This window comes from Procambarus clarkii, chromosome 7 (genome assembly GCF_040958095.1).
Source record: "Procambarus clarkii isolate CNS0578487 chromosome 7, FALCON_Pclarkii_2.0, whole genome shotgun sequence".
Lineage (NCBI taxonomy): Eukaryota > Metazoa > Arthropoda > Malacostraca > Decapoda > Cambaridae > Procambarus > Procambarus clarkii.
In genome coordinates this window covers 50,629,646-50,649,444 of record NC_091156.1, presented here as the reverse complement: position 1 = coordinate 50,649,444, position 19,799 = coordinate 50,629,646, and the positions used below count along the sequence as shown (strand labels likewise).

Here is a 19,799-nt window from a genome sequence, read left to right as displayed (position 1 = left end):
GCTGTGGAAAAGAAGTACCCTTAAAATAGTCTAATACGGGGTATCGGTGTTGTGTTAGTTGTCTCTTCAAAGGTTGCATGGCGTTTCACCTTCCTTCTTATGATGTCTTCAACGAAACCATTGGAGAAGCCGTTGTTGACTAGGACCTGCCTTACCCTACAGAGTTCTTCGTCGACTTGCTTCCATTCTGAGCTGTGGCTGAGGGCACGGTCGACATAAGCGTTAACAACACTCCTCTTGTACCTGTCCGGGCAGTCACTATTGGCATTCAGGCACATTCCTATGTTTGTTTCCTTAGTGTAGACTGCAGTGTGGAAAACTCCGCTCCTTTCCATGACTGTTACATCTAGAAAGGGCAGCTTCCCATCCTTCTCCATCTCGTAAGTGAAACGCAACACAGAATTCTGCTCAAATGCCTCCTTCAGCTCCTGCAGATGTCTGACATCAGGTACCTGTGTAAAAATGTCGTCACCATACCTGCAGTATATGGCCGGTTTCAAGTTTATGTCAACTAAGGCCCTTTGCTCGATGGTACCCATGTAGAAGTTCGCAAACAGGACACCTAGGGGAGAACCCATAGCGACCCGTAGGGAGCCGGTCGGCCGAGCGGACAACACACTGGACTTGTGATCCTGTGGTCCTGGGTTCGATCCCAGGCGCCGGCGAGAAACAATGGGCAGAGTTTCTTTCACCCTATGCCCCTGTTATCTAGCAGTAAAATGGGTACCAGGGTGTTAGTCAGCTGTCACGGGCTGCTTCCTGGGGGTGGAGGCCTGGTCGATGACCGGGCCGCGGGGACACTAAAAAGCCCCGAAATCATCTCAAGATATCCTGGACCCCATCTACTTGCTTATACATGTGCCCATCCGGGCTCAAGAAGGGTGCCTCTTTAGTACAAGCTTGGAGTAGTTTCCTTAGAATGTTTTCTGGTATGTCAAGAGGAGTACGGGCTGGATCATGATACACTCTGTCCGCTATCATCCCGATTGTTTCATCCACAGGTACGTTGGTAAACAGTGATTCTACATCCAACGAGGCTCTTATTCCTTTGGCCCGTGCTCCCCGCAATAAGTCAATAAATTCCTTTGGAGACTTCAGGCTGAAGGCGCAAGGGACATAAGGATTCAGCAAGCCATTGAGTTGCTTCACCAGTCTGTACGTGGGTGTGGGTATCGGGCTGATGATTGGCCGAAGTGGGTTTCCAGGCTTATGTGTCTTGACATTTCCATACGTGTATCCAGGTTTATATTACTCAATAATCTTTGGCAGGGGGAGTCCGGATTTCTTGGCGTTTACAGTTTCGATCAATTTGTTGACCTTTGCTTTCAATTCGGCTCCAGTGTCCTTCGTTACCCTTTGGAATTTAGTTTGGTCAGGGAGTATGAGGTTCATTTTCGCCAGATATTCGTCTTTTTTAAGAATGACGTATATTGGCGACTTGTCACCTCTCCTGACAACTATCTCCTTGTTCTCAGGAAGGCTCTTAGCTGCCGCTTTGAGCTCGGGGGACAGTATGGTGCTCCTGTAGTTGCTTCGATTCTTTCCTCCTTCCGCAAAAAGTTCTGCTTGTAAGGTATCTTTGGTGGTGACCTTCTTTTGTGTCTCGAGGTCGAATATGTCGTCCAACAGAATCTCCAACTCCACTTTCCGGGCCATCTCACTTGGTCTGGACATAACGTAACAGTTTATACCCAGATTTAGGAGAGTGACTTGGTCCTCAGTGAGGTTGATTCCTGCAAGGTTCAGGAAGCCGTCTCTTGGTCGTGGAATTGCCATAGGTCCTCCATATAACGTTGTTAGTTTCTTGATTATCCTTGTTTCAGTGCTGAGGTGATGTCGATCTGTGAGGATGTCGAGGTGTTGCTCGATGCGAGTACGGAGACTTTCGTCGATGTTGCTGTTTCTCCATTGTTTTGTAGCATGAAGTAGTAGCGTTTTGTTGTCTTTGATTTAATTTTCTCCCTTGTATATCTGATTACGAATCAGATCTCGGCGAAATTTTATCGTGAAGGCTTGATTCCTTGCTGCTGGGTCGTGCGTTTTAATATTAGTATATTTTGGTAGCAGTCTTTCCTGTAGACATATATTATTACATATGACCGAAAAAGTAAGATTAAAAATTCTATCACGAATTTTCTCTATGTTTCTTATGTTTCTTTTCACTGTTGATGGTAATTGAAAAATCAATTCTCCCAAATTCATTTTTCTTTCTAGTCTGACGCATCACTTGAACGCGTTTCGTAATAACTTATTAAATTTTCAAAGACTTTTAGTTTACACACACACAACTATAACCTGCAAACACTAAACAGAGTTCATACTATGCAATGATTTAAACAGCTTTCATTTTTCATTTTATACCCGCATTTTGGGTGAGGTGATATGTTACAACAGTTTTGGATGAGGTGAACAAAACTTTCAACACAGGATAGAACAGGAAACAATGGGTATTGAAGGTAAGAATGGAAGTAACTGAAGGGGCCTTTTGGCCCATATTTCTTGATGCTTCTACATTGGAGCGGAGTCTTGAAGTGGGTAGAATATAGTTGTGCATTAAATGGCTGTTGACTGCTGGAGTTGACTTCATGATGTGTAGTGCCTCGCAGATGTCAAGCCGCCTGCTATCGCTGTATCTATCGATGATTTCTGTGTTGTTTGCTAAGATGTCTCTGGTGATGGTCTGGTTGTGGGAAGATATTATATGTTCCTTAATGGAGCCCTGTTGCTTATGCATCGTTAATCGCCTGGAAAGAGATGTTGTTGTCTTGCCTATATACTGAGTTTTTTTTAAAAGAACAACAGTGAAAAGAAACATAAGAAAAATCGAGAAAATTCATGTTAGAATTATTAATCTTACTTTTTCGGTCATATTTAATACATATATATATATATATATATATATATATATATATATATATATATATATATATATATATATATATATATATATATATATATATATATATATATATATATATATTGGCCCGATTTGCCTAATAAGCCTAGTTTCATGAATTAATATATTTTCTCAAATTTTTTTCTTATGAAATTATAAAGCTTCCCATTTCATTATGTATGAGTTCAATTTTTTTTATTGGAGTTAAAATTAACGTAGATATATGACCGAACCTAACCAACCCTACCTAACCTAACCTATCTTTATAGGTTAGGTTAGGTTAGGCAGCCGAAAAAGTTAGGTTAGGTTAGGTGGGTTAGGTAGTCGAAAAACAATTAATTCATGAAAACTTGGCTTATTAGGCAAATCGGGCCTTGCATAGTAGGCTGAGAAGTGCGTTCTGGCTACTAGGTACGACATATATATATATACATATATATATATATACATATATATATATATATATATATATATATATATATATATATATATATATATATATATATATACATATATATATATATATATATATATATATATATATATATATATATATATATATATATATATATATATATATATATATATATATATGCGGAAAATCCACAGAGAAATATGAAATGAGGTGAACGTTTCGGCATATTTATATTTCATATTTCTCTGTGGATTTTCCGCATAAAATGATCAGTGTTTTGTGATCGTCAATTGCATATATATATATATATATATATATGCGAACAAGCCTGAATGGTCCCCAGGACTATATGCAACTGAAAACTCACCTCCCAGAAGTGTCTCGAACCCATACTGCCAGGAGCACAATGCAACTAGTGTGAACAGGAAACCTTATGCACTCGACCATCATGATCATCACGACTGCATATAGTCCTGGGGACCATTCAGGCTTGTTTGCATTTGTGTTCCTCACGTGTGCCCCAAAGAATGAGGTGATTTGATAAAATGCTATACCAAAGATTACCATCCGAGTGCCAGCGGGGAAGTGTTTCAAATAGCTTCGGCTATCACTTCCTTTTGTACAGTCGTGATGGTCAAGTGGATTAAGGCGTTCTGTACATACCAGTTGCGTTGCTCCTGGCAGTATGGGTTCGAGTGACTTCTGGGGTGTGAGTTTTCAGTTGCATATAGTCCTGGGGACCATTCAGGCTCTTTTGCAAATATATATATATATATATATATATATATATATATATATATATATATATATATATATATATATATATATATATATATATATATATGTATATATATTACGTGTTTCAGTAGTAAATATATATACACAGTCAGCTACAAGGGAAATGCATATATCATGACTTAAAAATGTATCACATCAAATATAATTCCATTTAATAAAAATAATATATAAATTAATAAATAATATAATAACAAAATAATAATTTTACTTGTTATTATGTAAAAGGATACAAGCTATGACTGAGGCTGGACTGTTCCAACACTGGATGATGGCCGCTGAGCCAAACTACACTGCGTGTTATCATGCGCCTACAATAGTCACCGTCCAAGAGTCACTTTCCCTTAGCAATGTCTGGGTAATGAAGCTGTTTCATATTTGTATACATGAAAATAATGACATTTATATTGCCAAGTTCTGTGGTCTGTAGTGTGACGTCAGTGTGTGTACGTGAGCACATATTAGCTGCTAATTGACATACAGTATCTGTATTTCTTCAGGGAATGTTTGTCATCCTTATTGCTGGTCACGCCATCAGTGTGCACGTACTCTGCCTGGAGCTGGTGATCGGCAACATTCTCCACTGATGGACTCCTTCACTACATGAAGTGGATTACCATGTCTGTTACATACGCGAAGTGTGGCCGGCTGCTCATAAATCTATATATTTACTTATCTTAAGCTTAAACCATCATTTAATGTTTTAATATTAAATTAACTGATGCATGAGAAGACTAAACTAGTTCGCCTTATTGACAAATATAAATTAAAATAAGTTGTACATCAGTTTGCAAAAGTTTTACAGTTTTAATTGAAGATGAGTTATTAATTCGATACCCTTGGGTAGAAGGTGAGCTTGGAAGGTTATCTTGAAGTTATCTTGAGATGATTTCGGGGCTTTTTTAGTGTCCCCGCGGCCCGGTCCTAGACCAGGCCTCCACCCCCAGGAAGCAGCCCGTGACAGCTAACACCCAGGTACCTATTTACTGCTAGGTAACAGGAGCATAGGGTGAAAGAAACTCTGCCCATCGTTTCTCGCTGGCGCCCGGGATCGAACTCTGGACCACAGGATCATAAGTCCAGTGTGCTGTCCGCTCGGCCGACCGGCTCCCATAACTTTCCAACATTTATAGACATGATTATGAAAATATTTAACAAATGTAATCTGTACCTATAAGAAAGAATGTCTGTTTGTCTGTCTGTCCAAAGCTGGAGGCCAGCGCTTGGCGGCAGCCTCGCCCATATTTGCTGGTTGAATGTTCAGGGTTACGCAATGGAAACAGGCTGGTCGGGCTAAGCCTATGTTTAATGCTTTAAGAAATATTAACAATTATAAACACGCATAAGACAATTTTAGTGGAGTCTTTCATAGAGGGATGTGTGAAATATGGCTTGAATAGAGTTGTACTAAAAACAACTTTTTTTTTTTAAATAAAAAATAAAATAAAAATAACTAAAAACAAGTTGTTACTTGTTTCAGTGCTGCTTGAGGGGAAATGCAGGGGGTAAGAGAGGAGGAGGAGGCGGACGGATATATCTACATAGATATATATAGGAAGAGGTAGAATTTGAAGAGTTAGAGAGTGAGGGAAAGGGAAGACCGACAGACCCAGACAATACCTGGTACCCGTTAGTGTCCAATGAAATAAAAACAACAAACTCATCACCTCAATTATGTACTATGGCTCGATGTGAACTGAATATGTAATCAGCTATACATGTTATATTTAAGAAATTGTATGTCGTGAAATTTAACCCACCATTAACACTCAAATAACAGAATTATATTTTCTCATACTATGCGAGTGAGAGCAAGACCGGAACGCGAACAAAGCAACGATAACGTAACTGTCCAAAATGCCACGTCCACTACAGTCACCCGGGTGTAGTGGGAATTCTTCTGGAGCAATGGACATGGAGCCTCTTGCTGACCGGGTTCGAATCCCTCAGGGGTCAAAGTTTTCTGATGCGTGTTTGCTTGGGGACAATTCAAGCTTGAATATATATATTCAAGCTGGGTTATACAAGCAACATTATAACATGCTTGTATATATATATATATATATATATATATATATATATATATATATATATATATATATATATATATATATATATATATTTATATGTATATATATATATATATATATATATATATATATATACATATATATATATATATATATATATATATATATATATATATATATATATATATATATATATATATATATATATATATATATATATATATATATATGTTTCAGCGTCTCAGTGTGGCAATCCAGAGGGAAAATGCTTGCTGCGTCCTCGGTTCCTGTCCAGAAGCGGAGGAGCTTCAAGAGATCCATAACCTTTAGGCATTTGTCTTGTATGTTTTGTAACCTTTAAATACACAATAAAGGGGAAAAAAAGGGAAGGGGGTGGTAGGAGAAAAGCACACAGAAACTGTATTATAGGGGACCTACATTCCCTCCAATGCGTTATGTGTGGTTTCCTCTGAGGCTATGGGTGCCCCTTCTTCCAGCCAGAGGTGGTACTCCCTTCCCTTTTTATATATATACATATATATATATATATATATATATATATATATATATATATATATATATATATATATATATATATATATATATATATATATATATATATATAATATATGTTATTGAATATGACCGAAAAGGAAAGATTAATAATTCTAACACGAATTTTCTCAATATTTCTTATGTTTTTCTTCAATGTCGGTGGTAATAAAAATATCAATTCTCCAAAATTAATTTTTTAATTGTCTGACGCCTGAACGCGCTTCGTAATGCTTATTACAATTTCAAAGACTTAATTTACACACAGATTCATCGAACTTATAATCTTTTTGGGTGAGGTGATATGGTACAAAGTTTTGGGTGAGGTGAACAAACTTATGACAAACACAAGATAGAACATGGAACAATGGGTATAAATTGGATATGAGAACTGCAGAAGGCCTATTGGCCTGTACTTCCTCTTGTTGCTTCCATGTTGGTTCGGAGTCTTGAAGTGGGTAGAATATAGTTATGCATTAATTGGCTGTTGATTGCTGGTGTTGATTTTTTGATGTGTAGTGCCTCGCAGATGTCGAACCGCCTGCTATCGCTGTACCTATCGATGATTTCTGAGTTGTTTGTTAACGCACAGCAGAAATCAAACAACAAACAAACACAGAAAACAAACACTTAACAAGCTGAGGGGACAGCGGGCAGGACTCGTAATTCTGCATCCCGCTACCCAAGCCAGGTAGAAACATATGGGCAAAGTTTTTTTCACCCTGATGCCCCTGTTACCTAACAGTAAATGGATACCTGGGAGTCAGACAGCTGTTACGGAGCTGCTTCCCGGGGGGGGGGGGTGAAAAAATATTAGCTCGTAGTTAGTTACTGATGATTGATTGACAGTTGATAGGCGAGCCGAAAGAGCAGAGCTCAACCCCCGCAAGAACAGCTTGATGAATACACACACACACACACACACACACACACACACACACACACACACACACACACACACACACACACACACACACACACACACACACACACACACACACACACACATATACGGAGTTTATGTATATATTTGGTATACGGAGTATACCACAAATCACAATATGTGGTATACTCCGTATACCACATGTAAGACCAATCCTGGAGTATGCGGCCCCAGCATGGAGCCCGTACCTTGTCAAGCACAAGACGAAGCTGGAAAAAGTTCAAAGGTATACCACTAGAATAGTCCCAGAACTAAGAGGCATGAGATACGAGGAAAGGCTGTGAGAAATGCACCTTACGACACTGGAAGACAGAAGAGTAAGGGGAGACATGTTCACTACCTACAAAATCCTCAGGGGAATCGACCGGGTAAACAAGGATAAACTATTCAACACTGGTGGAACGAGAACAAGGGGACACAGGTGGAAACTGAGTACCCATATGAGCCACAGGGACAATAGAAGGAACTTTTTCAGTGTCAGAGTAGTTAACGGATGGAATGCATTAGGCAGTGTTGTGGTGGAGGCTGACTCCATACACAGTTTCAAATGTAGATATGATAGAGCCCAGTAGGCTCAGGAATCTGTACACCAGTTGATTGACAGTTGAGAGGCGGGACCAAAGAGCCAAAGCTCAACCCCCGCAAGCACAAATAGGTGAGTACACACACACACACACACACACACACACACACACACACACACACACACACACAAAACCCCCACCTACCCCCAATTCCCCCCTAACTAATACACCCTCTCTTCCACTCGCAGCACTCATGCTCCATTCTCCTCTCAGCCCTCTATCCCTCTCCCCCCCCAACCTCTCAACCTCTATCTGACTCTCAGTCTCACTCTATTTCTCTACCCCCCTATGCATTTCAGACCCCTAACTTTCAGACCCATTATGCCCTTCCTATACCCCCTAGATGCCTAGACCCCATTCGCCTACCAGGTACTCCCAGGCACCCCCCTAGCACCCCCCCATTCACCCCCACAGCCCCCACTCGCCCCCCAGACACCCCCCTAGTTCCCCCCAGACCCCCGGTGAAAGGGGGAACTCTGACACTCGAGTTTCCAAGAAGAGTCTCAAGGTTTGGTACACCAATGCTGATGGGGTAGCCAATAAAGCAGAAGAGATAAAAGAAATAGTTAGTGAGGCAGTCCCAGACATAGTGGCAATAGTGGAAACTAAAATAAATGCCATGATCTCAGATGCAATCTTTCCAGAGGGGTACCAGGTGATAAGAAAAGAAAGGACACAGAGACAGGGAGGAGGAGTGGCACTACTAATAAAGCGGAAATGGAAGTTTGATGAGCTGGAAAATCCGGGTACCAATGAAAGCACAAGCTTCATACATGGAACTCTGACAGTGGATGGGAAGAAGATTGTAATCTTGATACTCTACAATCCCCCACCAAACAGTAGAAGGCCCAGGCAGGAGTACGAGGACAGCAACAAGACATGTATAGATGAACTGCAGAGGGCAGCAACTATAGCGCATAGAATGAGAGCGAAGCTGCTGGTCATGGGGGACCTAAATCACGGAGAGATAGATTGGGAAACGAGGAATCCCCATGGCGGGGAGGAGACCTGGGGAGCGAAGCTGGTAGACGTTATTGACAGGAATTTCCTAACACAGCATGTGAAGGAAGATACTAGGGAAAGAGGAGGGGATACGCCCAGCCTATTAGATCTCATTTTCACCCAGAATGTAGAAGACATCGAGCAGTTGGAACATGAAATACCACTAGGAGTCAGTGACCATTGTGTCCTAGTCTTTGACTACATGATGGAGCTTAAAATTGTGACCAAAGGACAAGAGGTCCGGAAAAGGAGATTTGATTACAGAAAAGGGGGACTACAGAAGAATAAGGGACTACCTGGGAGAAGTGAAGTGGGAGGAAGAACTTAGAGGAAAAACAGTGCAAGGTATGATGAACCAAGTCATATTGAAATGCAAGGAGGCTGAAGAGAGATTTATTCCAACAATAAAGGAAAAAAGCAGGAGGAAATATAATAACCCATGGTTTAATAGACAGTGTCAGGAAGCAAAGGTGAGAAGCAGGAGGGAGTGGAGGAAGTACAGAAGACACAGGACAGAGGACAACAGGATTAGATGTAAGAGAGCTAGGAATGATTACATTAACATAAGACGAGTGTCGGAAAGAAATTATGAGAATGATATTGCAGTCAAAGCGAAAAAGCAACCTAAACTACTACATAGCCATATAAGAAGGAAGATGTCGGTAAATGACCAAGTGACAAGACTGAGGAAAACAGAAGGGGCATATACAGAAAGCGACAAGGAAATCTGCGAGGTACTGAATGCAAAATTCCATGGAGTGTTCACAACCGAGCCTGAGCAGCTCCCATTGTTAGAAGCTAGATATATCTATATCAGATATAGAGGTGACTGCAGAGGAGGTAATGAAACAGTTGACAACACTGGATGCAAATAAAGCTGTTGGACCAGACAAAGTATCACTGTGGATACTTAAAGAGGCAGCGCAGGCTCTCAGCGTGCCTCTGGAAATGATCTTTAATGAGTCACTTATGTCGGGAGAATTGCCCAGTTCCTGGAAGGAGGCAAATGTCGTACCGATTTTCAAGAAAGGTGATAGGGAGGAGGCACTTAACAACAGACCCGTATCACTGCCAAGCATCCCCTGCAAAATACTTGAAAGAATAATTAGGCTAAGACTTGTTGAGCACCTGGAGAGCATTGGGTTTGTAAACAAGCACCAACATGGGTTCTGGACAGGGAAATCATGCCTAACAAAACTTTTAGAATTCTATGATAAAGTAACAAGGATAAGGCAGGACAGAGAAGGCTGGGCAGACTGCATATTTCTTGACTGCCAAAAGGCCTTTGATACAGTACCGCACATGAGACTGCTATACAAACTTGAGAGGCAGGCAGGAGTAAGCGGAAAGGCCCTAGTATGGGTGAAGAACTACCTAACAGGAAGGAGCCAGAGGGTAATGGTAAGGGGCGAGAAGTCGGACTGGCGAACAGTAACAAGTGGAGTACCTCAAGGATCGGTGCTGGGACCAATCCTCTTTCTAATTTACGTAAATGATATGTTTACAGGAGTGAAATCATACATGTCAATGTTTGCGGATGACGCAAAATTAATGAGAAGAGTTGTGACAGACGAGGATTGTAGGATCCTCCAAGAGGACTTAAGCAGGTTGCAGAGATGGTCAGGGAAATGGCTACTGGAGTTTAACACCAGTAAATGCAAAGTTATGGAAATGGGATCAGGTGATAGGAGACCAAAGGGACAGTACGCAATGAAGGGGAACAGCCTACCTGTAACGATTCGAGAAAGAGACCTGGGAGTGGATGTCACACCTAATCTAACTCCTGAGGCACATATAAATAGGATTACGACAGCAGCGTACTCTACACTGGCGAAAATTAGAACTTCATTCAGAAACCTAAATGAGGAGGCTTTTAGGGCGCTTTACACTGCCTACGTGAGACCCGTCTTAGAGTATGCCGCGCCATCATGGAGTATGTGAACCAGAACAGGTAGTGAAACTTAGAACAGGCGAGGACAGGTATACAGAGAATGACAAAGAGGTGTGTGATGAACTCAACAAGAGGTTCCAAGAGGTCTTCACAACAGAACATGGTGAGGTCACTGTGCTAGAAGAAAGAGAAGTAAACCAGGCGGCCTTGGATGGGTTCGAAATTACGAGAGAGGAGGTCAAGAGACACCTGCTGTATCTGGATGTTAGAAAGGCTGTTGGTCCAGACGGGATTTCGCCATGGGTACTGAAAGAGTGTGCAGAGGCACTTTGCTTGCCACTCTCCATAGTGTATAGTAGGTCACTGGAGATGGGAGAACTACCAGAAATATGGAAGACGGCGAATGTGGTCCCAATATACAAAACGGGGGACAGGCAAGAGACACTGAACTACAGGCCAGTGTCATCGACTTGTATACCATGCAAGGTGATGAAGAAGATCGTGAGAAAAAAAATGCTAACACATCTGGAGAGAAAAGACTTCGTGACAAATCGCCATCATGGGTTCAGGGAGGGTAAATCTTGCCTGACAGCCTTAATAGAATTCTACAACCAGGTGACAAAGATTAAGCAAAAAAGAGAAGGATGGGCGGACTGCATTTTTTTGGACTGTCGGAAAGCCTTTGACACAGTACCGCACAAGAGGCTGGTACATAAAATGGAGAGACAGGCAGGTGTAGCTAGTAAGGTGCTCCGGTGGATAAGGGATAGCAATAGGAAGCAGAGAGTTACGTTGAGAGGTGTGACCTCAGATTGGCGTGAAGTCACCAGTGGAGTCCCACAGGGCTCTGTACTCGGTCATATCTTGTTTCTGATATATATAAATGATCTCCTGGAGGATATAGATTCATTTCTCTAAATGTTTGCAGACGATGCCAAAATTATGAGAAGGATTAAGGCATAGGAAGACTGCTTGAGGCTTCAAGAAGACCTAGACAAGCTGAAGGAATAGTCGAACATATGGTTGTTAGAGTTTAACCCAAGCAAATGTAATGTAATAAAGATAGGTGTAGGAGCAGGAGGACAGATACAAAGTATCATCTGAGAGATGAATTTCTTCAAGAGTCAGAGAAGGAAAAAGACTTGGGGGGTTGATATCACGCCAGACTTGTCTCCTGCAGCCCATATCAAGAGGATAACATCAGCGGCATATGCCAGGCTGGCCAACATAAGAACGGGATTCAGAAACTTGGGTAAGGAATCATTCAAAACTTTGTATACTACATATGTCAGGCCAATCCTGGAGTATGCAGCCCCAGCATGGATTCCATATCTAGTCAAGTACAAGACTAAACTGGAAAAGGTTCAAAGGTTTGCCACCAGACTAGTACCCGAGCTGAGAGGAATGAGCTACGAGGAGAGACTACGGGAATTAAACCTCACTTCGCTGGAAGACAGAAGAGTTAGGGGGAACATGATCACCACATTCAAGATTCTCAAAGGAATTGATAGGTAGATAAAGACAGGCTATTTAACACAAGGGGCACCCACACTAGGGGACACAGGTGGAAACTGAGTGCCCAAATGAGCCACAGAGATATTAGAAAGAACGTTTTTAGTGTCAGAGTGGTTGACAAATGGAATGCATTAGGAAGAGATGTGGTGGAGTCTGACTCCATACACAGTTTCAAGTGTAGATATGATAGAGCCCAATAGGCTCAGGTACGTGTACACCTGTTGATTGAAGGTTGAGAGGCGGGACCAAAGAGCCAGAGCTCAATCCCCGCAAGCACAATTAGGTGAGTACACACACGCATACACACACACACATACACACACTATTCTTCTATCCCAAGTTCTTTCCCAAGAGGTAGACAAGAGGAGCTCCAGCAAATTTCAACAATCCTAAGTATTGTAGTACAGGATGATGATAGTGAGTGGTGTCCCAGAGAACATAAAGATATAGTGCTTTTGAAAAATAGGTGAGATAACCGGAATGTGCCAAGGGAAGTGAAAAATTGGATGAGAAAAAGTTGCCCTAGTGTTTCCAGTGCAGAGAAGAACATTCAAGATGGCCGTCGGCAAGAGGAAATAAAAAACAGAGCTTGATTTTGCTGGATTCAGTGAAGAAAGCATTGATATAACCAGTCTATACAACAAGTTGGTAAAATTAGATACTATAGTGACCTCTCATGTAGAAATAATTAGTAAATTGAAAGAAAGTAATGACCATTTAAATAGCAAAGTTGTATGTCTTGAGGGTTTAGTGAAAGACTTGTGCATGGATAAGATTCAATTGGAAACAAATTGCAAAGCCATGGAAGAAGAAATTAAACTCTTAAAAATAGCTTTGGAAGAAGTTAAAGTAAATTTAAACATAAATGACTACAATAGGCTAGGTAAGGAATTTCAACAGGAGAAACAGCTTTTGTCAGCACAGATGGAGGAAGTTACACAGGGAATAGAACAGTGCAAGAAAGATATGCAACTCACTTATGCACAAGTGGCCAAGGAGAAGGAAAAAATAGAAGAAGCAGTAAAGGAAGTCAAACACTGCAGCAACCAAGATAAAACAAACATTAGGCTAGAAGTGAGAAAAGAATTGGCATCTAACCCGAAGTTGGGGCAAAACACAGTCGATCGGAGTAAGCCCATGAATATTTTTGGCTGCAAAGAAGAGGAGATAACATCTAGGTCAGAAAGAGCTGTAGAAGAAGCAAAAGTAGTAGATAAAATTGTTAGCCTCGTGGAAGGTCATACAACCATAGAGAATGTGTGCGACTACAAGAGAATAGGCAGATATGTAAAAGGGAAAGATCGACCTTTGAGGATCTCCCTAAATGGTGCCAAACAGATGGAAGAAGTACTAAGGAATGCTAGAAAATTGCAAAGTGATGAGGATGGGAAAGTGTGGTCGTTAAAACGAGATCTTTCAAAAGAAGATAGAGAGTAGCTGAAACTGATCCTCGCCGAGGCAAAACGTTTAAATGAGAGCAGGAACGAAGAAGAAATCAATTCTTTTTTCTACAAAGTGATAGGGGTAGGCAGGCCAGTAAAGTGGTACATAAAGGCAAACCAACAAAATCATTAGAGAGAGGGGGAGTGAAGAATAAGAAGAGGGGGAACAAGTTCCTGAATATTGCATACACCAACATAGATGGAGTAAGATCGAAGATACTGGAGTTAAGTGATGTAATACAGCTCCAGACACCAGACATTGTTGCACTCACGGAGACAAAACTTGAAGATGTTATTTTAAATGAAGTCATATTCCCAAGGGGCTACTCAGTTTGGAGACGGGACAGAAACATTAGGAAAGGCGGTGGCGTTGCTGTGCTGGTGAAAGAACACCTAAAGGTGAACGAAATAATGACTGCCAGTCCACAAGAAGTTGACATAATAGCACTAGAGATCTGCCATGAGGATGATAAACTGATGATCATAAATGCATATATTCCACCGCTAAGCAGCACATGGTCAAAGCAGGAGCTAGATAGTAAACGAGAAGGTCTTATAACAATAATGAGAGAGATCATAGCGCGAGCGGATAACGATAGTTCACGACTGTTGATAGTCGGCGACTTCAACTTGAAAGCCATAGACTGGGAAGCATATGAGGCTTAAACAGAAGATTTCTGGACCTGTAAATTTGTAGACCTAATCCTGGAAACATTCTTGTATCAACATGTTAAACAAGCTACGAGAATGAGGGAAGGGGACGTTCCCTCCATGCTAGATTTGATATTTACCAGGAAGGAGGAAGAAATATTTGACATTCAGTACCTTCCTCCCTTGGGTAAAATTGACCATGTCTTTTTGGGAATAAAGTATGCAATGCGTTATAATCTGGAAGAAAATATGAAGGTTAATGCAATTGAAAAACCTGACTTTAGGAAAGGACATTATGGCAACCTTAGAAATTTTTTTAGTGGATATAATTGGACAGACTTGTTGCTAGGCAAGGAAGTGAATGAGATGTATGTCAAGTTTTGTGAAATATATGATAAAGGCACAAAATTTTTTATACCAAAACAGAGAAGCAGAACTAGGAAACAGGATTGGTTCAACAGAAAGTGCGATAGGCGAGAGAGCCAGAAACCAAAAGACACAAAAATGGAATCAATACAGGAAGAGGCCAAACCCCCAAACATACCAGCGATACAAAGATGCGAGAAACAACTACACGGCAGTGAGGAGAGAGGCAGAAAGAAATTTTGAAAAAAGGGATTGCAGACAAATGTAAAACAGAACCAGGTCTATTCTATAAATTCATAAACAACAAATTGCAGGCAAAGGATGATATACAGAGGTTAAAAATGGGAAATAGATTCACGGAAAATGAAAAGGAAATGTGTGAAACATTAAACGAAAAGTTCCAAAATGTGTTTGTACAAAATGAAATCTTCAGGGAACCAGATACAATAAGAATTCCAGAGAACAACATAGAGCACATAGAGGTGTCTAGAGATGAAGTGGAAAAAATGCTCAAGGAGCTAAATAAGAACAAGGCAGTTGGTCCAGATGGAGTTTCACCATGGGTTCTGAGAGAATGTGCACCTGAGCTAAGCATTCCTCTTCAACTGATTTTTCAGGCATCCCTGTTTACAGGAGTTGTAGCTGACGTGTGGAAAAAGGCTAACATAGTTCCAATCAACAAAAGTGGAAGCAGGGAAGACCCCCTTAATTATAGACCGGTATCATTGACATGTGTAATAGTCAAAATATTGGAAAAAATAATTAAAACTAAATGGGTAGAACACCTGGAGAGAAATGATATAATATCAGACAGACAGTATGGTTTTCGATCTGGAAGATCCTGTGTATCGAATTTACACAGTTTCTATGATAGAGCAACAGGGATATTACAGGAAAGAGATGGTTGGGTTGACTGCATCTATCTGGACCTAAAAAAGGCTATCAACAGAGTTCCACATAAGAGGTTGCTCTGGAAACTGGAAAATATTGGAGGGGTGACAGGTAAGCTTCTAACATGGATGAAAAATTTTCTGACTGATAGAAAAATGAGGGCAGTGATCAGAGGCAATGTATCGGACTGGAGAAATGTCACAAGTGGAGTACCACAGGGTTCAGTTCTTGCACCAGTGATGTTTATTGTCTACATAAATGATCTACCAGTTGGTATACAGAATTATATGAACATGTTTGCTGATGATGCTAAGATAATAGGAAGGATAAGAAACTTAGATGATTGTCATGCCTCTCAGGATGACCTGGACAAAATAAGTATATGGAGCACCACTCGGCAAATGGAATTTAATGTTAATAAATGCCATGTTATGGAACGTTAGGAGAACATAGACCCCACACAACCTATATATTATGTGAGAAATCTTTAAAGAATTCTGATGAAGAAAGAGATCTAGGGATGGTTCTAGATAGAAAACTGTCACCTGAGGACCACATAAAGAATATGTGCGAGGAGCCTATGCCACGCTTTCTAACTTCAGAATTGCTTTTAAATACATGGATGGCGATATACTAAAGAAATTGTTCACGACTTTTGTTAGGCCGAAGCTAGAATATGCAGCGGTTGTGTGGTGCCCATATCTTAAGAAGCACATCAACAAACTGGAAAAGGTGCAAAGACACGCTACTAAGTGGCTCCCAGAACTGAAGGGCAAGAGCTACGAGGAGAGGTTAGAGGCATTAAATATGCCAAAACTGAAGACAAAAGAAAAAGAGGTGATATGATCACTACATACAAAATAGTAACAGGAATTGATAAAATCGACAGGGAAGTTTTCCTGAGACCTGGAACTTCAAGAACAAGAGGTCATAGATATAAACTAACTAAACACAGATGCCGAAGAAATATAAGAAAATTCACTTTCGCAAACAGAGTGGTAGACAAGTTAGGTGAGAAGGTGGTGGAGGCCAAGACCGTCAGTAGTTTCAAAGCGTTATATGACGAAGAGTGCTGGGAAGACGGGACACCACGAGCGTAGCTCTCTTCCTGTAACTACACTTAGGTAATTACACACACACACACACACACACAGTCAAGTCGAGCTAGCCATCGAGGGAGGGTCACAGGGTCGTACTTTACGGTAAACGCATATATTTTTGGGCTAATTAAGGCCACAGAGACAGATCACAGATCTAGGGGTGTCACAAAGTGTATAACCGCCACGAATAGGAAAGAAAAATACTGTGCTATCACTAGTACTTTGTGTTGAACCGTGAATTTACCAGAAAGGCCACGTGGGAGGGGCCACGAGGCTTTGTTTTCATATTGGGTCCAGTAATCAGTGGTACAGTAAATTGGTAAACTGTAACAAAACAGACACACCGATACCATGACTGACTCCAGAGCTTTGTGTTAGATAGAGAAGAACCGGCGTCATCAATGTACTGGATTAGTGAATCACCACGTGGGATGCGACGACGAATCACTTCATCATCCAGCCATCGTAATTATTCTCTTGGTTTTGCGCGGGGGAGGCTGACTGATAGGTACCCCTCTCTGGTCAATTATTCAGGTGTACAAAGGGAGGTAAAATATTATCAAATTCTTGTTCAGTAAATTATATACATTTAAAATCTCAAAGTGGCTCATTTGGGTATAGGTTGACATTTTTACAGGACCCTCGTAACACGCACGCACGAACGCACGCACACTCGCACGCACACGCAAAAACACACACACACACACACACAGAGGAGGACTGCTTGAGGCTTCAAGAAGACCTAGACAAGCTGAAGGAATGGACAAACAAATGGTTATTAGAGTTTAACCCAAGCAAATGTAATGTAATGAAGATAGGTGTAGGGAGCAGGAGGCCAGATACAAGGTATCATCTGGGAGAGAAAATACTTCAAGAGTCAGAGAAAAAAAAGACTTGGGGGTTGATATCACGCCAGACCTGTCTCCTGCAGCACATATCAAGAGGATAACATCAGCGGCATATGCCAGGCTGGCCACCATAAGAACGGCATTCAGAAACTTGTGTAAGAAATCATTCAGAACTTTGTATACCACATATGTCAGGCCAATCCTGGAGTATGCAGCCCTAGCATGGAATCCATATCTAGTCAAGGATAAGACCAAACTGGAAAAGGTTCAAAGGTTTGCCACCAGACTAGTACCCGAGCTGAGAGGTAAGTGATACGAGGAGAGACTACGGGAATTAAACCTCACTTCGCTGGAAGACAGAAGAATTAGGGAGGACGTGATCACCACATTCAAGATTCTCAAGGGAATTGATAGGGTAGATAAAGACAGTCTATTTAACACAAGGGGCACACGCACTAGGGGACACAGGTGGAAACTGAGTGCCCAAATGAGCCACAGAGATATTAGAAAAAACTTTTTTAGTTCCTTAACAGCGTTCAGAAGCCTGTGTAAGGAATCATTAAGAATCTTGTACACCACATATGTAAGACCTATCCTGGAGTATGCGGCCCCAGCATGGAGCCCGCACCTTGTCAAGCACAAGACAAAGCTGGAGAAAGTTCAGAGGTGTGCCACTAGACTAGTCCCAGAACTAAGAGGCATGAGTAACGAGGAAAGACTGCGGGAAATGCACCTTACGACACTGGAAGACAGAAGAGTAAGGGGAGACATGATCACAACCTACAAAATCCTCAGGGGAATCGACCGGGTAAACAAGGATAAACTATTCAACACTGGCGGGACGCGAACAAGGGGACACAGGTGGAAACTGAGTACCCACATGAGCTACAGGGACGTTAGAAGAAACTTTTTCAGTGTCAGAGTAGTTAACAGATGGAATGCATTAGGCAGTGATGTGGTGGAGGCTGACTCCATACACAGTTTTAAATGTATATATGATAGAGCCCAGTAGGTTCAGAAATCTGTACACCAGTTGATTGACAGTTGAGAGGCGGGACCAAAGAGCCAAAGCTCAACCCCTGCAAGCACAAATAGGTGAGTACAAATAGGTGAGTACAGACACACACACACACACACACACACACACACACACACACACACACACACACACACACACACACACACACACACACACACACACACACACACACACACACACACACACACACACACACACACAACAGCAAAGGAGGAGATAAGATACCTAAAGGAGACTCTTCCACAATACCAGGCACAAACCGTACCCCAGGGAGATGGGAATGCTACTGTGGAGGGGACCACCACAACCCAGATCTCATTTGCTGAAATGCTTAAAAAGAGCCCTGAAGCTAGGTCTGCAGTTAAGGAAGTTGTCATGGAAGTGGCTTCCTCTCAGGAAGCAGCTAGATGTACTAGCCAGCTGATAGAGAGAAATAGAGCAGTAGTAGTAGCAGGCATTAAAGAGTAAACAGGGACCAGACCAAAGGAGCGGAGAGACAAGGACAAAAACATGATTAAAGAGATCCTTAAAGAGGTAAGGATGGAGGGAGCTGAGCGAAATGTTGAAAAGGTTTTCAGGCTTGGAAAGTACAACAAGGACAGAGACCGAATGATAAAGGTGGTTTTCATGAGCGAAATTGCGAAAGAGGAACTGTTAGCAAGGAAGTGCTGTCTAGCAGGTGTAGAGAAGTTCAAAAAAATATTCCTGCAGAGGGATATGACAAGGAAAGAGAGAATACGGACAGCAGACACGAGGAAGGAGTGCAGGGAGAGAGAAGAAAATCAGAGTACCACAACCCAGAACCCTACAATCCCAGAGGGAAGTGGAGAACCCTCCTC

At 41.5% G+C, this 19,799-nt stretch overlaps 1 protein-coding gene across 1 annotated transcript in view; it reads left to right on the top strand.

The window, feature by feature from the left end:
- LOC138358228 (ionotropic receptor 93a-like) overlaps nucleotides 1-6,132 on the top strand; it is a 53,304-nt gene extending 47,172 nt beyond the window's left edge. The window contains exons 5-6 of the mRNA XM_069315838.1: nucleotides 4,335-4,464; nucleotides 4,607-6,132. Of these exons, the coding sequence (XP_069171939.1) occupies nucleotides 4,335-4,464; nucleotides 4,607-4,693 (217 nt within the window). The 3' untranslated portion in view covers nucleotides 4,694-6,132. The remainder of the gene's footprint in view (nucleotides 1-4,334; nucleotides 4,465-4,606) is intronic.
- The last annotated feature ends 13,667 nt before the right edge of the window (nucleotides 6,133-19,799 follow it).